At 40.9% G+C, this 27,308-nt stretch overlaps 1 protein-coding gene across 1 annotated transcript; it reads right to left on the reverse strand.

Annotated features, from left to right (window-relative positions):
• Nucleotides 1-1,513: 1,513 nt before the first annotated feature.
• Nucleotides 1,514-26,235, reverse strand: EGLN3 (egl-9 family hypoxia inducible factor 3). The gene is made up of 5 exons (XM_019754559.2): nt 25,558-26,235; nt 7,562-7,681; nt 5,903-6,039; nt 4,076-4,149; nt 1,514-3,197 (listed from the first exon to the last, which is right to left on the reverse strand). Exons 1-5 carry the CDS (start codon nt 25,912-25,914, stop codon nt 3,166-3,168), a joined length of 720 nt encoding a protein of 239 aa, XP_019610118.1. The 5' UTR covers nt 25,915-26,235; the 3' UTR covers nt 1,514-3,165.
• Nucleotides 26,236-27,308: the final 1,073 nt, after the last annotated feature.

Consider the following 27,308-nt stretch of genomic DNA (forward strand, 5'->3'; position numbering starts at 1 on the left):
AAGAATTATTTCTACTCTGTTTTGACAAGTCTAACCATCTCGCTAATCAGTATTCTTGTCATGCCATTCAAGAGTCAAGACTGGAGCTAAGTAATTTTGTGTTACTTTCATTTGAAATAACTTTACCAAGAACATCCCTTGTGCTTGTCCTCATGGTTATCAAATATAAAAGTATCTGACATGTCCAAACTCCTATTTTATACAAACTGCTGACCCAGCATGGCACTTCCCATCATTGCTTTCTAAAACACAGGAAATTTCAAGACTGAACGGCCAAAGAAATTAGGATGACCCAGCCTCTAAAAAACCTGAGTTATTTAACGAAGGAAAAACAAAATCATATCTGAATGGATAATTCGTGATTCAGACAGCCTAGCATTTAATTGGTATTAACTACTCTACCAAAGATCTATTTAATGCACTTAGGTAAGACTTTTTATTTCCATGAAATTGGATCTTTGGTTCAAAACTTAATCTCCTGCCAAGGACTCTGTACTATATAGGTGACGTAACACTGAGTTAGGCTCTTATTATTTCATTGCCAGGAATATAAAGAAAATTGATCAGATTATTTGCCAAATAATATTGCTTCAGCCAGGCTAAGTCCTTCCTTAAGTGGGCTGTCAAAGAGAGAAGCGAAATAGCAGACACTATTAGGGTTGTATTTTCCAGGTTAATCTTCCAGGACTTAAATTCAGCCCTGAAAAAATCCGTGCATTAAGCTGATTTGAGGGGCGGCTGGATGGCTCAGTGGTTGGAGCACAGTGCTCATAATACCAAGGTCGCCGGTTCTATTCCCACATGGGCCAGTGAGCTGCGCCATCGGATTGAAAAACGACTTGATTTGGAGCTGAGCTATGTCCCCCACAACTAGACTGAAAACAACTTGACATGGAGTTGATGGGTCCTAGAAAAACACACTGTCCCCCAATAAAAATTATTTTTAAAAAAAGTTGATTTGATATAGAGTTTATTATTTTATAGGACCTTTGTCTGCAAGAAATAAGCAAGGTCTACGAGGTCTGACCTTTGGCAAATCAAAATATTGACTGAAATGAAAGATACAAAACACTCTTGGAACGACATGATATTCCTTGAGAATATTGTTAGTCATTCTCATGACACTAGTAATCATGGAAAAAAACTTAGTTACAATTTTATAGAATATAAAATTCCTAATAAACAACCTTCTTTCTTTTTCTCTTAATGAAGTTTTTCAAAATTGTTCCAAAGGTGGAATGTACTCTATCTATCCCATTTGAAGCTGTTCATATGAGTTACTCCTGTAGTCCCAGTATACCAAAGGGCAGCATTCTTCTTTGTTCAGTTTTCATATTTATAGTGGTCAATGACCTATTCAAACAGGTAAACAAATATGAAATGACACAATGATCAAAGCTTTCAAAAACTATTGGCCTAAATTTATAAATCAACAACACAAGATGTGTGTGCAAAACTTCTAGTGAACCCTTCTGGCCTGAGATGAAGGAAATTAATCAAACCATTGAAATGCTACGGTAGGAGAGTGAGTTTATTCAATAAGTATTTACTGAGCCGTTACTGTGTGCCAGGCACTATTTTAGGTGCTGGGAATACATTCTATTGATTACAAACATACAAAAATCCCTGTCTTCTTTGTGCTTACACTCTAGAGGAAGGATACAAGATAATAAACATAATAAATAATTACATAGTAAGTTAGAAGTTGATAAGTACTATGGGAAAAAGAGAGCAGTTATGAGAATGAAGACACATCTTATTTCAAAATTTTCTAAAACCAGGAGAAGAAAAAATAAGCTTCTTTCTTAGAAAGTCTATGTATCAGTAAATGACAAAATATTTCTGGCTCTCTGATGTTCAAGCAGGAAATTAAAAGGATTTTAAAACTATGAAAATGGAACTGAAAACCAGGAAGAGTAACATTCATAAAATAGGCACTCGATAGAGTTTTTGAGGCAGCGGATTCTGTGCTCTGCAGTGACAGGACCCTCCAGAGTTACAGCAAACTCCATGATTCTGGCCACACTGGATCTCGACAGGCAAGTCTGTTGAAAAAGGCAACTAAGGGGAGAAAATGGGAAAGAACTCAAACAGCTTTTCAGGATTTTTTGTTTTATTTCCACTTCCTTCTTAAAATACAGCACCCTATTTTTTGTTATTTTCTTATTTTGCTGAAGAAGAAGGGTGAGCTCATTAAAAAGGGAAACTGAAAAATGAGAATGCCCAGATTTCCAACTCCACCTCCACTCTCAGACTGTTCAAGATGCGCACATTTGTCATATGTCGGAAGACCCAGGTCTTTCGACACCATTATCAGAGGTTGCTGACTAAACTACCAGGTAGATTTTTTTTCCCCTTTGATATAAACTCAAAGTCCATTTCAACAAAGCAGCTAAAACAATTAATGTTTAGTTTTTGCCTCTGAGGAATTAGTTTCTCCAAGTAAGAAGTGAAAATAGAAAATAAATGGTGTTGTCATCTTTGATCAGAAGGTCATATTTTCAGCAAAATGGGGCGGAGGCAGAAGGTCCAGGTTGCAGGACCAGGAAAAAGGAGTGTCTACTCTCAGGACACTTATAAATTGATGATAATGACAGCAGCCCTTTCTAGAGGTAATAATGTCATTAGGTTGTGATAACTCTCCAGAAACCCCAACAGCCCTGGATTAAGAACATCTGGAAATTGTTCAGATGACACAAATTTCTGTTTCTTACTGTTAAGGCTTCAATGACACTTCTCTGTGGCATCTATCATCCTTTTTTTTTTTTTTTTGGTCTTTGCAAACCTCCTCCTTTCAAATCAGGAAGTGTACATAAAGTGCAAGTAAGATTCATTCCCTCACCCATGTTTCTGGACTCTCATTTTGCTAGACAGTGTTACTAAATCTATCAGCTAAACCGCTGGCCAGCGAGGTCGTCTGCAGGTATTTTTGGAGTTAGCAAATGAGTTCATCTGGCAAAGAGAGTGTCTGAAGGTGGACGCAGTCTTGGCAAGAAAACAAAAAGTACCACTCGCAAGACAGGGATGTGAAAAATGTAAGCCATATGGGGGTTTTCTCATCACAGAATCACTGAAGAGGCCTTCTTTTTCTTTGGGTATCAACTCTTAGGATTCAGGAACCATTACTAAACTGAATGAGGCCAGCAGATTTCAGAGCACACTCGGTCAGTCTTCAGTGAGGGCAGATTCTGTTTTCCCTGGATTGGGGACAGAAAATAAAATGAAATGGGTAAGGAGCCAGATCTGATGAATTTAATGTCACAACTATCATCCCAAAAGCCTCCAGTAAATATTTCCCGTCTTACAGAGCAAAGCTGAGCAGCGTGCCTCCCACTAGGGCTTAGCAATATGTGTTTTTGTAGGTGTTTGATAGGTATAGAGTCCAAATGAGTCATGCATGAATTAGGCAATGTTACGTATGTCTTTACTGCAGGATTTCTTGAACTGATATTTCTTGATTGATATGCCAATGAGCACTGTGGCCCTTCGGGAGAGAGACATAGTATGTAACCTTTCCCCCATTTTAGGGGCCAAGAATTTTCACAAACCACCTTGGCAGGAAGAGCAGGACTTGTGCTTCAGTGCAACATTATTTTGGGAAATACTGCCTTACAATACTGGTTGGAGGAAACAGTAATAATGTTAAGTCACATTCACTTTCTATGACATGAGCCCAGTTTTTATATTGAGAGTAACAGTCCCACACCAATATAATAAATTAACTGTTATAGCTGGGTTCTACTGTATTTCCTTTGCAATGTGCCAAAATCATGGGCAAAATTTAATGTTATGTTTGATGGGTGAACATTAATGATCAAAAGTTACCAATTTCCCATCTATTATAGACTGTCATGCAATTTGTGGGCATTCACAAAGGATGTCCTTTGCCTTTTTCCTGATTTTTCCAGCACAGCTAAGGCCAGGGTTTCAGGATTAAGCCCATCAAGATGTCATTATATGTGAAGCTAAGCCACAACTAAGAATGAACAGAATAGGTTAGAATACATATAAAAATCTTGAATGGAAGTCATGGATTGACTTGATCAAAAGTAACAGAAAATTATCAAACACATACTAGTTAAATTCCTGAATTTCTTTTTGGCTTCTGCCCTTTCATCAGCATCAAAGTACCAAACAGTCATAGCATATCTGTAAAAGATAAGCAGATATAAGAAAAGAGGTTTAAAAATACTACCAAAAAATAAGAAATACTTAACTACAAATCTCACTTCAGAGTCCTTTGTAAAGCCAACATTTAAAGTTTTCCCTATTATTAGAAGTCCATCCCAATTTTAATTTAAATTAAACTTCTCTGGTTTCAACTCTATTTAAATGTAATAAAATATGCAAGGAATTCCAACTATGCACCAGGCATCACAGTGGGCAGTGGGAATTCAAGTGGTCATGTGACTACCTCTGCCTCTTCCTCAAGGAGCTCCTGCTCTAGCTGGGGAGACAGGCGATTTAACAAATAATATAACAGGCCAAGATGATCGACACGGAAAGGACTGGAAGAGAATTATTCTACTAAGACTGGCCAGACCCAAGTTGGTGGGGAGAACACAGTCAGAGGAGGTGACATCTGAGTGAAGCTTCGAAGAAAAACGTAAATGACAAGACACTTAAAAAACTCTTGGTTTTCTTTCTTTAGTTTTGGACACGGAGGCAAAGATGCAAGGGAATAATGATGCCCTCAAGCTTTCTACTGAATTCTCATTAATTTGCTTTATCCCATCTACAGGCTAGACTGAACAGAAATCCTTTCATGCCTGAGTTTCTAAAAAGTTTCATTTTATAATTATTATTAGCTACTGGAATTTCTATAGCACTTAATTTTTTTTCAAGGGCTTCCCATCAACGTTTGTTTTATTTCCCGTGACACGGGTCATCATGGGACTAGGGAATAACAAGGGAATTCTGGCACAAATGACAGTGTCCAATCATTGAACCCCATTAAACAAGCCACAAGCAGGCTTTGGTGGTAGAATTAGTTACCTGGTCACCTAGGGCACATTCCAGTGTGACATTTAATATGCAACTCTGTGTGGGGTTCAGATCTGTGATATCTGGAGGGGGACACTTACAAATCTTAAGCACTTCACACACGTGATTTTAATTTAATTAGGCTTGTTAAGGTTTAGTCATTATCCTCCTACCCAAGTTCTTACCCCCCGCCCCCAACTGCTATTCCCCATTCAAGCTGCACGCACTCCACAGCACTCTAGTACTGCCTGGTTTACAGCTTTGGCCATAAAACAGAGGCTAATGAGAGGCAGAATCTGAAATTAAGATTATACGAAGAGTTTCTAGATTAATACTAAACAACACTAAGTTGTTCAGTTGCTCTGAGAATCTCCCCATGCATGATCTAAAGAAAGGATTTTTAAAAATCCGATTGTTGGAATATGACCAGTACAGGGAACCCAGACCAATTTGATGCTAAGGAAAAGGTAAAAAGGACTAGAAGTCAGAACAAATTCCCCTCTCTTTTCTCAAGGTTCTTTCTCTGCTTGCAACTGGCCACTCATAAACTCATCCAGAATTAACCAGATAGAATTCCTGATATGTGGTAGCCAACATTCTCTAGGATTAGTTCCACGTTAGGTTTTTTTAAAGGAGGGATGCGGACAAACGGAGAGAAGAGACAATCACTCTGGCAAATTGGGGATCCACTATGCTCCCCTAATGGAAAACAATGTGTGAATAGTTCAAAACGACATTAGGTTTTACATACTAAAGAATGCAAAGCTTCCCCTTTAATTTTTGACTCCAAACAGGTCTGCTATCAGCTTTGGGGTGTGGTGGCTCCCTCATATGCACCGGACACAAGTTTAGAGAATTCTCTGGGAACGGGGGTTTGTACAAGAAGCTTCTCAAGAGGAATTGTGGCCTTGGCTATTACCTGGTCGCATAGGAAGGCTGGACTTCATGTGGGTTCCTGCGATCTGACCAGAAGAACAAGAGTCTGTCAAAAATGGGCTCCACATCTGCTACAAATGATTTCCCTTCTGGAAATATCCGCAGGACCCCGCCGTGTAGCTAAGGGCCACAAAGAAGGGAGATTATTTCCTGGCCTCACACATAGTTAATTCACAATGATATTTCAGACTTGTCTAAAAACAAAGCCATCTTCCAACCTCCACTCCAAGGATATATTGCTCCCAATTGTTTACTTCAGCCTCATCCTTTATATTAATTTTTATTTCAGACTGGGCTAGAAATATCTCCTTATTCACTTCATCCAAACGAAGCCTTCCCACCCCATAATCATGAAACCCATAGATACAAAATGGAGTCCTATTAGGTGGAATCATACAGAATTGCCCATATTTAACTGATTTTGACCTACACAAAAACCCCAGCAATTTCACATGGCTCAATCTAATATGAACAGCTTCCTAAGATAACTATCCCACCTAACTTCCCCTTTGATTAGAATGTACAGCTTTCTTCTGAACTCTCCTAGCTCCCAGGTGACCTTGTTAGTTGGAAGTGACATACTCTGTTTTCCTGAACTCTCAGACTGCCTTATCTGTATCTTTTATTACATATACCTCTCCCTTCCTTGAATGACTTTTTCATTTTACATGTACGCCCAATCTGTCCTGCTAGAAAACCCATAGCAGGGTAGAAGTCAGGCTTCACACATTAATGCTTCCCCACAGCACTCAAATACTTGGTGAATGATTTTCCATTTTAAAGTTTATTATCACTGACCTGACGTTACTCTCTTACCTAAAACACCACCTTTCAAGATTTTGAAGGACAACTAAGGGATATATCCTAGTCATGTTTCCAAATAGAGAGAAGAGACAGCCTTGTCACTGATTCACTGGTTTCCCAGGTTTAGTTTTTCTGACCCCAGATAAAATATTCAAGTCTTATGACAGCCAGCATCCACCCTAACGAACAGGAAATGGACATGGAGAAGGTTCAGAAGCCAAATAAGCTTGAAAAGTTCTCTGACTTCTCAGACTCCTAAATCATCCTTAACTTTCGGAAAGCACACAAATTCCAGACTAATGTTTGTAAGCGTGGAACCAGACTTCATATCTCTATCTATATATATGTTCAGAAATATAAAAATAAGCCAGAAAGCCTTTGACATTCACAAACCATAGTAAGCCGTGGCAAGCAGCCACCAATGAAATGTATCACCCCGAGAGAGGACTGTGTGGGAAACCTCGCTTGGGGACGGTTTTATATCCTCCAGTTCTATTTTTGTGGGATTCTCTCAATGTTGCTGCTAGAAGGGAAAAGTATATTTCTTATTCTGCATGGAGAGTCCTATCGGCACTGGATTAGACTAAAAAAAGTTGATCCCTAGTCCTAAAATAACAAATTACCTTCTCTTCATCAACCACTCCTCCCATATCCTAATAACGACCCTACCTTGCCCCCATCAAATTAATTTCATATCTATTATTTTCATCTCATCAACTTTGGTACTAATACCCTGGGGAATAGGAGGAAAATAGGAACTCCAACTCTCCTCGAAGTCATCTGAACTCTTTTCCTCTCATTTCCCACCCCACACTCTATACCCATTATTCCAAAGTACCTTGGAATCCCAATTTTTGTTCAGATAGTAGATACAGGTGATACAGCGGCCGTCACCGTTGGGGTTGTCTACATGTCGAACGTAACCTGTTCCATTTCCTGGGTAGCAAGCCACCATTGCCTGTGGAGAAATCCCAAGAAAGTTGGTTACCAAAGCTGAGACAATCTTCTCCCACTGGGGAACAGCTGAGTAACACAGTATCTTTGGGAACTATGTGACATTGAGAGGTGGCTGCTGGCTTCTTCCCTGCAGGTACAGTACATAAATTTGGACTCGTCAGCATATAAGATTTAACAGCCAAGTCACACCTATGACTCAATCTAGGAAACAGCGGTTCAACAATATCCCCACAGTTGTAGAACATTTTAGACAGAAGCCCATCTACATTGTTTCTTCAATCCTCCGTTTTGAAAAAGCAAGCTCTGGGTTCCCATCCTAGACCCACAAAATCAGAACACTAGGTATAAAGTTTAGGGATATTGCCTATTTAACAAGTATTCCTGAATCACCAAATCACCTGCTGTCTTTGAATAAAGATCAAGAGACTTGCATTTACAAAGAGGCAAGAACCAATTACCGAGGAAGAAAAGGTCAGGCTTGCTCAATAAAATGCTTAGGAAAAAAGGAAGAGGGAAGGGTCAATGGGAAGCTTGTTCATATAGATGACAGTCAGGTCTGGTTCATAGAAAAAGCTGCAGACATATCTTAATACCGTGTTTCCCCCAAAATAAGACCTAGCTGGACAATCAGCTCTAATGCGTCTTTTGGAGCCAAAATTAATATAAGACCCGATTTTATATTATAGTAAAATAAGACCCAGTCTTATATTGTATTATATTGTATTATATAAGACCCGGTCTTATAGTAAAATAAGACCGGGTCTTATATTAATTTTTGCTCCAAAAGACACATTGGAAGCGGATTGTCTGGCTCTTATTTTCGGGGAAACACAGTATGTAACTCAATGCTTATCTTCTTCTTATCCATAATAGTCACATCAGATGGTAACCTGAAGTTCTCTTCGTTTGTCCAAGTACTACCTGTGTCAACCAGGTGGAGAAAGAAAGCAGAAAACCATACTAAAAATCCTACTGAAAATTACTATTAGAGAGCGATTATTATTATAAGAGGGTAACAAACCCCTAACTGTTCCATAGAGAAATTATAGCAAGGAGTAGAAAAACACAGGCCAAGTGCAAAAAGCTAGTTCTTTTCACTGCCATAATTTGAAAATATTTTTATAGGGATGAGATATATGCAGGGAAGATACTGAATAGAACAGGCAACATAAGATGAGGAAAGGGATATTTTTCCTGTTTTGGTCACTGATGCATTTTCAGTGCCCAGAACAGTACCTAACACACAGAAGGTGTCTGTTTAAACTCAGATATAAATAAATGAATTAGTGAATGACTCGTTCCTCTAAAGAGTAAGTTTACATTCTACCTAGATCAATAAAGATTTCTGTCATTTTAAAAACCTATTTTCAAGTATACGTGTAGCAATAATCCAAGAAGTATTTTCCCTTAAGAACGGCAGGGTTGTTTCATTGGTAAAGTGATCAGGCTGGCAGAGGCCCAAACTAACGCACTAGTATAGCTCAATGAATGAGTTTCAGTGCCATGGGTGCCGAGTCACTCCCAGTGGTAGCATGAAGGCATGAACTAGGCATGTAACTTTAAAGGCTTCACACAGATTGTATATTGACTTCATTAAAAAAAAAAAAAAAAAAAAAAAAAAGGTACCTCTAGAACAATAATAAGGCTGAATGGTAACTTGGATTTACAATGATCCTAAAGCTTACATCACCATATCCATCAAACTTTATGTCCCCACACAGCTAGAAGTCCCCACACCCTGCCTTTGAACATCTAAAATGTCAATGCAATGTCATCTTAGAGCTAAATTTAGGCTGTCAGCTTGAACATCTTTCAGAAGGTAGAATTTTGAGGCTATTGCAATCAAGATTTAATAAATGATGGTACCACCAAGCAAAAAAATGGCTTGGGGAAAGGTGATTGGTAACAGACAGAAATGATGGGCCTAGCTGGGGAAGAAGAGATAAATGAAGTCACCTATGAGACTAGGGAATTACCCATGCCTGGAAGCAGCTGTTAGGACTGTAAGAGCCAGCACTGAGCCATTAATGAGTCCTTTAAGCCACAAATAATTATAGGCTAGATTCCCTAACATCTCAGCCTCTCCCCACTGTGAAGCCCTGAAAAGAAAAAGCTACATAATGCTACATAAACTTTTATTCTCAAACAGCTCAACTCTGAAGCAAAGGTCAGTGGTCTGGATACCTGCCATCTAGTTCAGGCTGCAACTAATCAGGGGATCCCAGGCTCACTCTCTTTCCTATAAAGAGGGGCTTGCATTACATGGCCTCTGACAGCCCGAGAAGATATGAGACTCGATATAAGCATCAACCCCAGAAAAAGTAACAAAGAGAGTTCTTCAGGGTATTATGAAGTATGTATCTGCCTCAGGACTCAGCTTAGACCAAAACATTTTGAAAAAATAGATACAAACTCACCAAAGTACATCCTTTACGAATTGCTGCATCTATAAAACATCCACAGAGAGAGCTAGCACATTCCAGGGGATTTACTATTTGGATAAAACCTCTTAAGTGTCAGCAAAGTATCTGACTGCTTAAGGGAAAGGAACAGAGAGAATTTCTCCAGCCAGAGTGAATCTTCACCCTCTCTCCTGGTTCCTGAAGCCAGAGCATCAGGTTTCAAACAATGGAAGGACATCATCGCCAGCCTCAGTGGGCCTTTTAAAACTATATACAGTCAATTTTATCAGTGTTCTCTGTACAAAAGCCATAGGAGATGGGTCTTGGCTTGGGCACAATCCCAACTATTTGCTGGTCTTTGGCACAGTCTAAAACCAGGTTGCCAAGCATGCACTCAGAAACAAGGATCACCGTCAATAACTAGTCACTCATTTTTGTGCCAGTTTGTGCATGGGGCAGAAACAAACCCCAGAAACTCATCGGGTCAATGACTATATAAAGAAGGAGACTGCTTCAGAAAAAGAAAGGGTCAGAGTACTTTAATTATCATGTGACAAATATGCCAAGCAATGACACTGACACAGATCAGGAAGATGTCTCATTTACGTAGACTTTTTGTTTGCCAAAACGTCCTGACTGGATTAATATTGGAAATGTTAGTGTGATCTACAAAAGCCCATACAATATAGTCTTCCAGTTCTATTGTTGAATGTGCAGATAAATCCACATGTCCCCTTATACATTCACCATTCCTTCCTCTGACCCCACCACGGATCCCCTCCTACCATCCCAGAGTCCTCTCCATAGCTCTGTAGTTGAAGGAAAATGAACAGAGGGATGAACCCCTCCCAGATTCCCAGGCTGGCTCTAGACCAAAGAGATGTGCTCTAGACACCGAGGCAGCCACATTCAGGCAGGAAATGTGTATGTATTCTTTGAAGATGTACACAGATATGTCGAACTTTAACAGGCAAATCCAAGTAACACAATCTGCTCCCCAAATGCTACAAGTGGAAAAGAAAACAGTGGTTCTATTGGAGTTATTGGTAAACTGACTTCATTAAAAAAAACGTATCTCATCAATCCCAAAGGTAAAGTTGAAAAGTGAAAATCTGGGATTTCCATTCCAATACCTAAACAGAGTGTTCTTGGCTGAAACCAACTACAGCTTGATTGTACATATAAACCACTTCAAAAAATGGGCATCGGCAACCTCCACTGCCCATTCAGAAATGATGATTTTAGACCCATAGGTGGCAAGGGGTACACTGGCCCCACTCCAGCCTCCAGATATACTCACCACTTCTCTAATAACAGTCAACGACACAGATTTTTATAGAAATACATTTCACATCACTCACGACTTTGGAGTCAGATTCACTAGTATGACTTGATCTTGAACAAGTTATAGTAAAGTGGGATTTTACGAAAAGTTTAACTCAGCAAATTGAAATATTAATCAATCTGACTTTGTTTTGAATTACAAATGGTTTTGAGCAGAGTGTACATTGAATAAAATGCAACCTAAGAACGAAATAATCTGTACTTCACCTCTTTGCACCTCAGTTTTCTCATCCGTAAAATGGGTTTATGAGGATAAAAGGAGATGTTCCATGTAAAAGATTTAGCGCAAGGCCCCTGGCACACGCTATGCTGCTTAATGTTAGCTATTTTTAAAGCTGATGATATGCATGTTTGTGTTCCCCTCAGCTGAGCCTTCAGAATGTCTCCCCTTCAGGGATCCGATTCTACTGAAATACTCTGTAGCTTCAAATCCAGGGCTGGAAAACTCAAATAGCTTTTGGCGCTTGTAACAAATGACTAAAGCCAACCAGGTATACATGTGTCAAAACTCTGGAGTCTGTACTATGCTACCTACACCAGAGAACTTGCCGTCCTTCGCAGTGAGGGCCCAGTATTACAAAATCTTCAGATTTTAGGAGAATAGCAGACAACCAAACTGGACTTGTATGTAAACTCTCCTGAAAGGTTTTATCCCCATTTTTAAATAACGGCCACAAAAAATACATCACGCTGTACTTTGAGAGCACAGTCTGAGGTCTCCTACGAAGTCGAGCTGCCCTGCATGAGCTCCTGAGCTGTACATGGGCACCTTCCCCAGCTCTCTTCACCAGGCTCAGATGTATCCCATCCACAGGCACAGACTCACCCTTCAGTGCCATCCACATTCCACAGGCCTCTACCACACCTCTCTCCTGCCAAGTCCTTCCACTCTGGACAGAGCAACAGGGACCTAGGACCCTTCCCCTCGCCACCATAAGGCACTAACTACATAGAGAACTAGATGTGGAAAGAGTTGAGAAGAAATACACAAGACCACACACCTTCTTTAGCTTGGAAAAACAGCCAAGCAGCTCATCATAGGACAGACTGCAATAGCTGAAGTTTTCAGGCCAGAAATGGGTCTAATTTATATTCTGGTGACAACAGCCTAGGTGACAAAGTTGCCAATGTTTCTAGTCAGCTGCGGGTGGAGGTGCTAAAGGCTACACTCCTGGGGTCATTTTGCTGGGTGGTTTGTGTTCGGCACATATTTTAACACATTTAATGTGGACCGTGAGCAGGACAGCGTGGGGTTGTATACTTTTTGTCCTATATTCATAAAGGCACCTGCTGAGGAAGGGGCCCCATTTGGTAGTTCATCTGGGGGAGGCTGTTAATAAGTGGAACAAAGGCACTACATGTGCTTAGCAGCAGCTCTGAGATTGAAGTTTTCCTATCTTAAAAGAAAACCAAAAATTAAAAAATATATATTTAAGTATTCAAACTGCTGTATGCAGGCTCACCATAGGAAAGTCTGGAGTGAGAAAAATTGGAAGAGGCATGATCTTTCCAAGTTTTGCTCTTTAAAATAACAACAACAACAAAAAAAATCTGAAGATGAATTAAGCCAAAATGTCATTTTCCATTATTTTCCATTTGGCTGTGACAAGGAGTGAGAGAACTCCAAAAACCTTCTGCAAGGGCAAGTAACTTAAACACAGAGCACAAGGAAAGCAAACTAGAATTACTGCTTTAGCCTTTCCTCATCTGCCTTGTTCAGAAGTATGTAATCTTCAAGGGCATCTTGTGAGAACCACTGTTGTCACTTAAATTAAATTCCTACAGTACAGTATTCACAAGGCATCTTTGCAAGATGATGGTTAACTGTGCAAAGCTTTCTCCAAGAAGCCTCTGAAACTCTCAGAGGCCAGGAATTTAAGAGACTATTGTCATTCCTTCTGAATTGTGGTTAATTCCCCTCCTTGGAGGGGATTCAGCCAGAGCCCAGAAAGTAAACACAGTAAACAGGCTGGGGAACATCGACATATCAATACAGACTGCTTGGGTCTGGGAAGGCAGCCCTTGCGCGAAGCCTGGCTCTTGGCCAGCGGGGTGACGGCTGAGTGACAGGGCTACGTGCTCTGCGTGAGGGTGGCAGTTGGCCCACACCCAAGCACACCGCCAGGCAGACCGCGGAGGGAACCCGCACAGTGGAGCCCTCCCTCGTCACTGCCTCAGTCACCAGAGAAGTGTTTGAGTAAGGGCTTCCTTGCAATTATGAAATGGGGAAAAGTCAGCCAGCCTCAGGGTTAAGGACATCAAGAGAGGTATTTATTTAACCACCTCCATTCTGATACCTTTCCCCAAAGCGTAATAGTAGCTACCACTTCCTGAGGACTCGCGCTGCCAGGTGGCACTGTAGGGTGGTACTCTAACACGTATCTCATTTAAGTTCCTGGTTATGGGGGGAAGGTGAGCAGCAGTCATCGGCCATGAGTCACACCGCTCACGTTCTCAGAAGTCATTAACCCTGGAAGTTATCACAGGGACCTAGAAGTTATCTTACGCATATAGAAAAACAAACGCATGAGTAATTCTTAAAGCTACATGGGAGTAGAGAGTCGCAATATTTAACTTCCTTTGATGTGAGAAACAGCCTTATCAGGAAAATAAAACATTACCTGTAGCTCTCTAAAGGCTCCAAGCTTAACAGGGGGGGAAAAATGCTTGGGGTTGTAGGATTGATTGTCAGAGTATGGCTGTCTTTAAATTCTCATCTGTAATGAATCCCAAAATACTTTAGGGAATCCACGATAACTTAAATACAATTAGTAAGACAAGATTTTATTAATGGGTAATGTACAAAAAAATACATAGTTACCCATCAAACCATGTCATGAAAAATGCCTGGAAGCAATATTTTTAAGAGAAACCAGGAAAACACTTTACCTGCAATTCCCAATGAATTTTAAGAGTATTAACTTGGGACAGTGCAACTGCTGCAAAAAATAAAGAGCTTTCTAGGAAACCAGATCTTATATTTACACTTGCCTTTTGGCACTTGGAAAAATATATCTGCTGAATGAAAGAAATGACACACAGCCAATCAGTTAGAATGAAAATTAATGAAATTCAGGAGGCACATTTATTTACTGAACATGCGTGTATAGTGCTTACTACATGCCTGATACTGGTGCATGTGCTTCACAAATATTACCTCATTCAATGTTCACTATAATCAATGAGGCAGGAACCATTACTACCTCCATTTTACAGATGAGAAAGCTGAGGCACAAGTTGGTGAGTTAACTTGCCTTTTCAAACCCTGTTAGTCTGGCTTTAATCATCAAGTCAGGCTCTACCAGGACCGCTTATCTAATTCATTCCATTTTTGAGGGAACTAAGACCTTCAGTTCTACTTGAAGTATTTGACTCCCTCTCACCCTGGCCTGTCACCCTTTCCATAATGACAGAAAATAACAAAATGCAAAAAACCAAAATTACAAAAATATGAAAAATGAATACGCTTGGAATTGAGTCTGTGAACTAAAAACTCAATCCACTATTTACTCTCTGTATCCCCTGCAGGGCCCATATGCAGCTGGTCAACAGTCAGCCCAAGTCTTACCCCTCGACTGCTCTTCCTCCATGGGGTTCTATGGAAGAAAAGCAGCCTCTCCAGGACTTTATCTGCTCAGGTCAACATCAGCCAAGGTTTTCAGACTTATTTCAAAGTCAGACGATAAATGACCAGTTAAGAAAAAAATTTTAAGGACATACAAAATGTATTTCCCTTTGGAAAACAAGGGATGAGATAAATTTTCCTCTCAGGTACAAAGTTTGTTAGGGAGACATCTTAACTCTCTACGACCACATACCAAACTTTCTAGAATTACATTAATTAGAATACAATGGATACAGACCCACTGTGGCTTACAGGAGGGGTGAGTTCCAGAAGACCTCTTAGAGGGGTAGAAAGTAAAAAGCTCTTCTGAGAGAAATGTATAAACTATTTTGGAGAGCAACAAGGGGACTAGAAATAAAGGCGTGTTTGGCACTGAGTCTAGGGGGCAGAAATGGTTAATTTAATTGCTCCCATGTTCCTCCAAGATAGATATAAGCCCCATTTTACAAACATAGAAACAGAGTCAGACATAAAAAGTAACTTCCGGGACATTACAGACCTCAGCATGGTGTTTCCACCACTAAAAGCTGCTTCTAAAATACATATCAGGGAAAAAAATTGGTAACTCAAAACAGGTGCTATTATTTCCCAAGTGACCACGACTGAAATTGTCTTTCTTCAACTTCATGATAATACAACAAAGGATTCTCAGGTGATTCTCCTGGCTTACCAAATACAGGCTCAAACCCGTGGCTGGGAAATCAAAGCCCTCCATGCAGAAGTAGGAAAAGGTAAGTGGTGGCTACTCTCCCACCTCTGCCTAGTCAGACCTTAGAGTCCCATCAAGGTGGATTCGTCTGTCAGCTTTTCCAGGGAAAGAGCCCCCACACCTCAGTCTTTTTCGGGCCTCCCTAAGGCTGCCATCTTACCCCAGAGGACCAGGAAGCACCTTAGGCTTCTGTGTGATGTTCGGAGTTAGCACATAATAGATGCTCAATACAGAGAATCTTCTGCTCACAAGGCACTATCTTCCAGTTTGTGCTCATCCAAAATCACTGATTTGTTCTTGTTCTGATGCCTTCAGCTCACACTCCTGGCAGGACTGTTAGAGACACACAGGGGAGCAATATTCTACATTCATTAACAAAGATTGCTCCCCTCCATCAATGCAATAGGAGAGAATCAGTTCCAAATCCCACTCCCATTCTGGGTCTGGAAAATTAATTTTATTGGTACCAATAATATAAAAATTGTGTGTGTGTATATATGTGTATGCGTGTGTGTGTGTGTGTGTGTGTGTGTGTGTACTTAACATATTAATGTGTGGTAGGTTTTTCTCAGAAATATCCCAAAGGAATTAAAAACACATGAATTTTTTAGCTTTAGCAATGAATAAGCTGATCAATTGACTAAAGTCTGATTTTTCTCTGTAATAGATAGAGAAACTGTAAGTAGATGTAGCACCATCCCTATTTGGCCTCCTCTTATTAATTTTACTCAGTGGTTCTCAAATGTTAGCATGGATGAGAATCCTCTGGAGGGCTTCTGAGTTTCTGATTCACTTTGGGTTTGGGGAGAAGCCCAAGCATACGCATTTACAGCAAGTTTCCAGGTGATGCTGACAACCACACTTTGAGAACCACGGCTATTCTGTGGCACAACCAAGAGATTGGGGGCAATGCTTTACCCTAACTGATAAAATGTAAAAGGGAATGAGTCAGGTGCACTATTAATTTGGGGAACAGCAGGCGGTGGGTAGAACAGGACGCGAGAGGAATTCCTGGGGCAGCTTCTGGCACAGGCTTGGCAGTGTGATTCCTAAAGCTGCAGGAAAACATTCCAACTGTAACTCTAGCATTGCTAAGGATTACTGTCATTTCAGGGCTGGGGTGTGACTGTTGGGAGAGCCAGCTCTCTTCCGGAATCCAATGAGAAGCATGAAAGCACCTATTTGCCCTCTCAGAGGAAAAATTCAGTGGCAATTTTCATTTAATTCCTTATAATCCTGGAGATAGGTATTTAGTATTGTATCCATGTTGTGAGAAAAATCAGGCTCAGAGAACTGACTTGCCCAAGATCACAGTAAGACGAAAGAAAACATAAAATGCCCATCCTAGTGCCTAGTAGTAAGTAGGTGCTGACTAAATTCAGTTAAAAAAAAAATTGAACTCGTTCCTACAGAAGTGGAAATGGAGGTCGTGAGAAGCCACTCGCCAGGGGCTGACCTAAACCAGAAGCCGGGGCTCCAGCCTCATATTCCAGGGGCTTCTCTTGCTTCTCTGAGCCGGACCTATACTTGTATGAGCTGCCAGAATCCAGGTGTGACTTTCTAGGGTGAAGCACAGAATTTCAAAACTGAGGGAGAAAAACCTTACAAAGTCAAAGTCTCTCCTTTGAGAAGGTGCCTCATAGCATGTTAATATAATAAAATATTTAAACATGTTGAGATTGAATTAGGGACCACACTGCAAAATCTTTTTTTTTTTTTTAATACCCTGACATCCTTTGAAATCAAAGTTCCTTTTGAAGATGAAATTAAGTCGACAAGCACCTATGAATTGTAAAGGACTGTTCGAGGCACTAAAAGTATATATTAAGCTTAATAATCTCTGCCTTCAAGGAACTTAGAAGTAAATGCGGGGCAGGGTAAGCAGCCAAAGAAATAAATGTACTGGGGTGGGCAGCACTGAGCCACCCACAGAGTTGTAGGGAGCAGAAGAGGAAACTTCACACAGAAGGCACTAAGATGGATTCTGAAGAGTGGGAGACAACGGGGGAGCTTAGTATGCTTGGCAAATCAGTTTCTACCATTTCAGGGATTGGGAGGGAAAGAAGGCAATGAGCAGGAGATTAAGTGTAGAAAGGTCACTGGGGTCAGATGGGGTCAGAAGTGGAGGGTCTTAAATGGCACACTAAGAAAGTGCACACAGCATGTACAGTAGACAATAGGGAGAGAGCACAGTTGTTTGTTTTTGTTTTTGTTTTTTAAGCATGGAGACTGCACAATTCGAGTTGGGTTTTGGATGACTTACACTCTGGCAAAGTACATTAAAATGGATTACAGGGTGAACAAGAACAAAAGGCAGGTGGTTTGTGGTTAAACTAAGTCTCTTTGAAATACTTTCCTTAAAAAAAAAAAAAAGAAAGAAATACTTTCTTTCTGAAGGGTTTCTGCTATGAAAACAAAATTTAGTTTACACACACACATACACAAAGACAAAACTAGAGGTTCCACAGTGAACCTAAAAAAAACAAAAACAAACAAAACAAAAAAAGGCAAAACACAAAATCAGCCAAATTTCGACCAACAATATTGCATGTTCCTGCTTGGAATCTTCACTATGTTGTGTTTTAAAAAGTTTTTGTTTACCTGCTCCAATCACTCAAATTAACCTACAAAACAATATGAATAGGAAAGAAGCTCTCCCAAAAAAAAGACTCACTGTCAATTTTGTGTGGGGTATTGAGATTTCTGAATAATAGTGCCTCAGGTTTGACTAGCTAGATGAGTTGAAATAGGAGGGGAAACGCAGGGAGGGGCACAAACAGATTCTTTGTTCTATGTGTCTGGAGAACACAGAGCAAGGTCCAAAGATGTTCAGACTGTTTTAAACAGTATATCTTTACTACTTCCAACCAATACTCAAATAGAAGAGTAGTATTATCCTGAATATTTCAAGTTCCCCGAGAGAACCAAAAATAGATGTCACTGACACCTGGAACTGAGTTTTTCATTTTGTCTTCTTCCCACTGGCAAATAATTAAGATTTCTATCATATTCTTTGATTCTTAGTATTTTAGAATTATTTTTACATAATAATATTTTTGCCCCATTTTGGAAGGAAAAACAATATTTAATGAGATAGGTACATTCACTCCAGAAATTGAGAAACGCTGATCATTGTATCTCCTAAAGAATCAAAAATTGGCTTGACTTAATAAAGAGGTATTAACATTGTACTGAACATGGAGGATATTCAGTAAGTAGGTATGACACGAGATCTGCAAGCCTGCATTATACAACTGCAACCCCGTGTGTCTGTAAGGCTAGGAGTGGGTTGGCACATGGGGTGGATAATATAACAGTCACTACCAGTTCACTAAAAAACAAAAACAGGAACTCATCCACAAATCCCAGTATCAAAAGAAGATACAAAATTCAGGTAAGTGCCATACTGGTTTAAGATTTAAATCATCAAGGGGAACAGGGTACAAATTCTATGTATAATGAACCAAGCTAACTAATCTCGCTTGGCAAACAGACACATAGCTCTGAATCTGAGCCAAATCAACGGCTCCTGGCAAGCTGCCAAAGCCAAATTCCTTAGTCTGGCATCACAAAATGATTTGTCTGTCGCATTTACAATTCCAGTGCCTCTGGATTCAGCTACCCATTGGGCACCCCTGGCAGTTGCCCAGCAGAATACATCTGAACTGTCATTACTGTCAGAACAACATGTGCATTTGACAAACACTAGAGAAAAATGACACCCATTTCTTGGTGCAATATTGCTTAACAGCGACCAGGTGCTCCTACAAAGGAATGATCAAGTCTGTTGCTGTAATAATTAACAAAGAATTAATAACCTTCTCCATACTGCTAACCTGCACGCTGCTCCTTAGTAGTCAATACGCACAGGTCAGAATGTCACTTAATTTACCTGAGGCCACAAAGGTGAGTCAAAAGCAGAGGTCTTGCCAAACTGAGCAACCGCAGCCCATAGGCGAGGTGCCCTCGGAGCTTTATAATGAAATGCAAGATGCAGGGGTGCTTGGAGCTGCTTCTCAGAGGTGCTCTGCTCATGATGCGGTCAACTCCACCCCTACCTTTAAGCTTCACCTGAGAAGTCTTCCATATGTGGTATTTCAGAAAGGAGTTGAAACATGCATGGCTGCTTGTTCTTTACAGAATTTGAAATTTTTCTAGCCAGAATCAGGAATCAGGAAAGAATGTACCAATGTGCACTGGGCTGAGAGAGGCCAGAAAGGGAAATAATTCATGACACCCAAAAGTGGAATGCACAGGTAGGCTGCATAATTCCACTGAAGGGTGTTTTAAGTTAGAATTATATTTGAAATTCCCAAATAAAATGCTGATGCAGCTGAATTAACCTACCAACCCTGTCTCCCAGTCTACCTGACTTATGGGGTAACCCCAGCTAGGCTAGCCCCTCTCTATTGAAGCACCTGTGCTTAGGCCCAAGACTCACCCCAATCCTTTCTCAAGGGCCTGTGCAAGACCTCATCTCTCCAAACATAAAAACTGCTGAATGATTAAGGAATTGGGTAGATGTGATTTCTGATACCTCTTTAGCTGTAAAAACTTGCATCATTAAAGTCCTGTATAGTTTGGTCACTCATTTTGGTCACTTAATTTTAAGTAAATAGAGAAATTGGAGAAAGCCCAAAGAAGAGAAACAAATGACTAATCAATGTAAAAGTAGACTGTTTAACCAGAAAAAGAGAAAGCAAAGTTGGTGGCAACTATTTCATACCACTCAACTTTCAGCTTCTTTAGGTGGTTTTATAATCACATTCTACCTCCTTTCCCCAGTCACAACATTTAATGATTTGTCAATGAATAAATTAAATTAATACCCCCCTGATTTCCCACTTCACTGCAAGCAGATAAAGTTGTGGTGGAGTGGCCAGTGGCCCAAAATTGAACAAAAGAAATGATAAAGTATACACACTCACATACACACACTCACACACACACATACACACACACACCAACCTTCTTTTCTTTGTTCCCAAGTATCATTCAACAAAATAGATAAGGAACACTATGAAAGCCACCCAGTGGAGAAACTTGCTTCATTGTCACAGAGGCTGTATTCTGTATATTATTTCCTTGGATTAATTTCCTTCCTCCAAGAGCTAAGTTATTTTTAACACAAAACCTTTTATAGGAATCCCTCACATCCTTACAGAGAGATGTTCCAGGGCCTCCTCCCCCTAAAATACCTCATTGACAGATAAGATTTTTAAGATTTTAATTGCAGGGACACCACTGATGATGTCTAGTCCCCAAACCCCATGCTCTGAGAACTGCACTTCTCATGGGCTCTGGCAACCGTATTTGCGACACATGATTCTACTTGCTCCACTCCCACCTCCAACCAAAGCGGATGGGTCCCCTGAGGCAAGGCAAGACCATCATACTTTCTCCTAGGGAATGAAACCAGGGATTCTAGAATGTTGGTCAAGTGCCTATTTATCTCAAACTGAGGCTGTGGGGCAGCCGCTTTGAGTCATGTGCACGGAAAAGCAGCAAAAACTGGATGGAAAGTAGAGAGGGGAAGAAATTCAGGGCACCAGCAGAAAAGCAAAGATGGAGGCCATAAAGCGCCAGAGGAAAAAAACTAACACACCAGCTGCCCTGGATGCTAAGGACTTCCTGATTCCTAGTTCACAGCTCCTGTCTTCTGTGAACCATGACTGCATTCCCTGCACCTGGGTCCTGAGAGAGACCCTGATTTTCGAAAACTATTATCTCATTTTTGCTTAAAGTAGTTCACAACCGTGAAATACTCCACTGTGTAATGGCTATTTCTAACATCACATGAGAAGGCGGCACCAAAACTGTTATTGCTAAACAGCAAAGGAACAAGCCCACCACTTTGCAACATATTTTCTTTTATCCATAACTTATTGCTGTTTCATCATGTCTCTGCATTGTTTTAAAGGGAAGACTGATCTGTCTGTTCACAATACAACCCCCATAACCCCATCTTCCAGAACTACTCCAGTCAGGGATCCTAACAACCAACCTTTTTAATAAATACTTTTCCTGCCAATAACAGTAGGAAAACATTAGCACAGCACGCCATTTTCTTCTTCAAATGTACTTAATTGACCCACTTCATTGTCTGGATTTTGTCTTTTTTCTTTTTTAGGCTTGAGAATTAATCAACTGTGAACTAGACGATCCTACAATTCAAAAGTGAATGTCAGCCCCATGAGGCAGGGATTATGCCTGTTCACCTTTGTATTCCCAACCCCTGCACAGTACCCCACACTGAGTAGCATTTGCTGAAAAATGAAAGGATGAAAAGGAAGAGCATCATAGTCAAGAACACAAACTCTGGAGTCGGTCAGAACTGGGTTAGAATCCCAAACTTTTTACAGTCTTGTAACATATATGAAAGCTCAGAATTCTGCTAAGAATTTTAAGTACATCATTTTATTTAATGCTCTTTCCCTTGAAAAGCTTTATGGTATATTATCCCTCATTTTAACCCTTGGTGAAAATTGAGCAACTTACCTAAGACCACAGGTTAATAACCCCCAACCTAAGCCCCTAAACTTTATGACAAACTGTCTCTTACCACTGACTTTGTGACTTTGGGCAAACAATTTCATCACTCAGTTTGCTAAAGATTGTAGTTCTGAAGACTAAGTCAGACAGATTGTGTTTGTAAAGTGCTCATTAGCACAGTGCCAGACACCGCAAACTGCTCATTAAAAGGTAGTTATTATTATTAGAGTTACTAACTAGTGAGCCTACCAGTAAGATGCTTCAAGCAGAAGGACTTCTGGTTCTATAAATTACGCGTTCTCTGGAAAACAGCCATTTTCAAGATCTTGGCAGCCAAAGCAAAAGGAGCAAATTATAACCAATATTTATCTTGGAGATGGTCTAAATTCTCCAAAAGAGAGTAACAGATAAGAAATCTTTTGATAGTCCGAAAGCAGTGATCATGCTTGAGGTTAGGGGGCGCCATACTGCCGTACTACGTTATAAGAAGCCACTTCCCCAGAGAGTCTTCAGCACCCTAGGACTTTTCTCCAACAGTGAAGGCAGATACATTCTGACCAGCAATAAGTTTGGGGGCAAGAAGGGGGAAACCTTTATTATTTCCTTCCATACTCTTCCACAGTTTCAATTTCAATTCTAGTATATATTTGTATTTTATTCCCAATGCCCTTGCTATTGCTTCATTGATAAAGGGCTTTATTACATTATTCAATGGCCTTTTAAAATCCAGGGGAAAAGTATTGAATTAGGATCAATACATTAATAAGCACAACCCCAAGAAATTTAAGGTACCTTTAAAACAGTTGGTCTAAAATAAATAACTGTATCGGCAATTGTTGAAATAGGTGATGGGAGCTCATTATACTGGCCTCTCTACATTTACATATGTTTGAAAATTTTCAAAATAAAATGTTACAAATAGATTTTTTTAAAATAAATGTACATATTTTGCCTTTTAAAAATTCAGTTTTTGCTGGAAATCCACTTGAAGGATGCAGCAGGACACTGGGTCTATATCACTATTCTGGGAAGCAGCACAGAATAAAGCACTCAGCCGAAGGAAGAGAAGCAAATAAGAAGGTTAAATTAAGGTGAAACTAACATAAATCATGTAGAAATGGAATGTGTGTCTGCAATGCTTTCATAATAAACTTCAAACAAGAGATCCAAGGTCACAAGGCATTACTAAAGAGACTTCTTGTTACGAGCAAATCAAACTTTTTAAATTTTTTTACTATAATTGTTTGCTCAAGCCTGGTTTGCAAGCCTGGTTCTAATTGACCAGGGAATATCCCAATCTAGAGGTGATTTTTCTAAACAGCAGGAACGAAGAGTTTTGTGCCAAAAGAGCCAAAGGAGAGCTGGAAATCTTGGTATGGACAGATGTCTCTTCAGTGGACAAAAGATGAATTTTCTGTTTTCCATTCACAGTCACCTTCTGTTAACTGAAAGGATTAGCTGAAAAGTTATTTGTTCTACCTAGAAGATAATCCATAACTGAAAAACCATATCTATAGATCTTTTTTCCTTATCCAGACATACACAGTGCTTTTCATTCAATTTGTGGAGTTAAATTCTAGCCTAAAACCTTACTACTGTTCATAGTCAACGCTAAATAAAAATACTTAACGTTCAAATATGTTAGTGACCTCTTTCTACCAATTAATTCTGGTCTTCCTCAGAGCAAATTCTGTTCCCAGAATGCTGGTGGAGAAATTCCTAACACCTAAGTTTAAAAGAAAGTTTTAAAAACTGTTAAGCCATCTGCTTTTTCAGGTTGAAGCTACCACAGTACATCTGCAATACTGAGGAGAGCCATTCCCCTCCCCCATCCCACCCCAGACACAGGCAAGATGCAAAAAATGAGACCAATGAAGACAAACAGCTTTCTAATCCACCACCAAAATGATGGAGGAAGAGAAAACAAACACTGTAATGTCCATCTTCGACTGAGTCCGGCTAGCGCTGAATTTTCCCCAAATCAAAGTAAAAGTTAGAAAGCGTGCTCTTCTAAGACTTTTTGTGTCTATTTAATAATGATACTTTCATATATTCTATTCATGTCCTCCTAGCTTGAAAGAGGTACAACAATCTATTTTTCCTTTATTCCATTTGCCCACTCCAACCCCTTCATTTCTACACATTTCCAGTCTTCACCACTTGCCCTATATGAAGAGTGTTCCTCTCAGCTTATGGGACAAATGGGACAACAATGGTATGTTGTATTACAGGATCAATCTTAACTTCAGAAATGTTACATATATGGTACACAGGGGAATGTTCACCCTCCTTCTCACACTAGTACCTTTTGCCTCACTGTGTTAAAGTTTTCTACAGTTCTGAATACCCCTTGACCAGTCCACAGTAAAAGAAATGCAAATTATTCTCAGAACTGCCACTGGAAAACTGGCTGGATTATCATTTGTAGAAGAAACTGAGGATCTAGACTACCCCAAAGAAATCTACGTGCACCAATATCATGCTCCTACACTTTCCCATATTTCTGCCAATCTACCTGTAAATGTTTGCAAGCTAAATTACACCCAGCAAGTCACAATGTGTCTATGTGAACAAAAATATGGTTTCTTTCCAGAGGTAATTGACTACTCTCTTTTGATTACTTAACTGGTTGTTTTAAGTGGATTCCCCCATCAACTGCATTAAGAAAGGGAAGTTGGTGGTGTAGGCTCAGCACCAGGAGAGAATTTTCACAATCAAGTAGATGATGGAAGTGTCCCGGGTTCAACAAGCCAAGGGCAGCACTCAAAAGTGAAGAGGAGCTTTATACCCTTTCACAGGGCAAACTCTTCCCACACCTGCCAAACTCCACAAACCAAACGCCACACTGCAAAATCACAACTGTCTCCAGCTTCTTTGAGTGCTTTGGTAGAAAGCCCCTCTGAAATCAGTAAAGGGCATGCTGCGACCTTAATGCAGACATTTAAGATGAGTTCACGTGTGTCTCAGATCAAACACAACGTTTCTAATAACCTGTCCCTCGTTTGGACCTTTGAGAACCCCAATTCCTAAAATCAGACCAAAAAGCCATCGCTTTTCCGACTTGTACCACCCACCAGAGATTTATTTCAAAGTTAACAGAAGGCTACTATAATTATACACCTGAGTCCCTCAGCATGGATTTTTACGGGGGGTGGGGAGGACAAACTGACTTCTTTCTTGCTTCTTGGTTAAAAACTAAAGTTGGCTTGTAGCCCTGCGAAGGCGACAGACAACGGACTCCGAATGCCCCCAGTCCCAGGTCCCCGCGGTCTGCAGTAGCGGCGGGGCGCCCGCACGCGTCCTACCTTGGACCTCTCCTTGACGTAGTATTTGCCCAGACGGCTGCCGCAGTACAGGACCAGCCTGTCGATAAGAGACAGGAGGAAGCTTATGGCCTCGCAACCCTCCTCGTTGCCCCCGATCCACGTGATCTGGTCGCCCCGCAGGTGCCGCTTGGAAACGCCAGCGCGCGGCCCCGCCAGCTGGCCGTCCCGCAGCACTCCGTTGCTGTGCAGCTGCTTGACGCGCTCCAGGACGCAGTCGCCCACCACCTCGCCCAAGAAGTTGTCCAGGTAACAGAAGCCGACCTCGTGCAGACAGGGCACGATGTATTCCAGGGCAATTTTCTCCAGATCTAGCCTCATGATGTGTCCCAAGGGCATCTCGCCCGCAGAGCCCAGCTCGGGGACCCCCAGCGTGCACCCAGAGAGAAAGCGTCCTACGCGCGCGCGCAGCCGAGGCGCGGGGAGCGTGGTCCGGGTTCAGCTACCTGCGGCGGCCAAGGTCCGCGAGCCACTGCAGCGCCAGGAAGAGGGTAAAGTTGCTCGCAACTTTGGGGAGGAGGGATCCCGGTCAGCGACCAGCGGGAGTTGTGCGAAGCTCCACGACCCAGCACTGTACTGGCCCAGTGAAGAGTCAGAGGGTCCCTTTTGGAGACGCGGAGCCACCAATGGTGCCGCGGCGGCCCCAGGCGGGGAAAGGCTGAGGTCCAGTCCGGCAGCGGGCCAACTCAGCACGTCACGGGCCCCGCCCAGGCTCCGCCCTGGGACCGCCTCCGGGACAGCCCTTCCCCCCGGCCGGTCACCCCCGCCAGGTCTACCACTCAGCAGAGGAGCCCGATGGGCACCTCGCCAGACGCAGTTGTTTGTGCCTAGGGGCGGGGCTGGAGAACTGACGGGGTTTTTAGAATGCTACGATTTGCATATGTTTTGCATAAAATCCCAGCACAAACTTGAAAACTTGAATCCCAATTCTGAAAATGTAAACGGAATTAACAGTACAATTTGCTGCCACATTCTGGGCTGGTCATTTCACAAGTTTTTGAACAAAATAACCCAGGAACAAATAAAATATATTAAACAATGATCTCGTTCTAGCTTTACCTGGTGCCTTTCCTTCTCCTTTCGTCTGCTGTTTGACCCAGCTCAGGAGATGCAAGCCACTGACAGACTAGACTGGGAGGAATACAGTTTTAACTAAAACTAACAAACATTTCTCTAACCCCTACTATGTTCAAGGCCGTCTGTGCTCAATGAAGGGGGATGTGAACAATGAAGAAATGCTAGATCATATCTGAACCCTGAAAATACTGGATTTTGCTCTGCTGTTTTCATCTACTTATCTTTCAAGCTTACTAAAATATGATGTTCTGAAATTGTGCTTTCAAAATTAATCACGTGCTCATGTAACAGCCAGTATAGGTATGTCCCGAAAAAGACAGACTATATTCTAGGTCTCTTATCTCACTTTTCCCACAAGGAGCTGCAATTACATGGGAGGGACAGGCATTGCCTAGAAGATGTTTTAGTTATCCGAAGGTAAGCTGACTGCTTTATGGATGTTTTCATTCCCTTTCATGATGAGCACCAGAGATCAAAATCAGGGGGAAGAAAAAAAGATTCATGAATTGCATGTAAAGCAATTTCCATATTTTTTAATTTTACATTAGCTTGCACTCAGGTGTTTCATTTAAGTTGATCAAAAGAATATACAGTTTTTACAGGTATCATTTATTTTGTACACAATCCCCTACAGCTTTTTCACTTTTATTCTCCTT

Source organism: Rhinolophus sinicus, linkage group LG03 (genome assembly GCF_036562045.2).
Source record: "Rhinolophus sinicus isolate RSC01 linkage group LG03, ASM3656204v1, whole genome shotgun sequence".
In the NCBI taxonomy this organism is placed as follows: domain Eukaryota; kingdom Metazoa; phylum Chordata; class Mammalia; order Chiroptera; family Rhinolophidae; genus Rhinolophus; species Rhinolophus sinicus.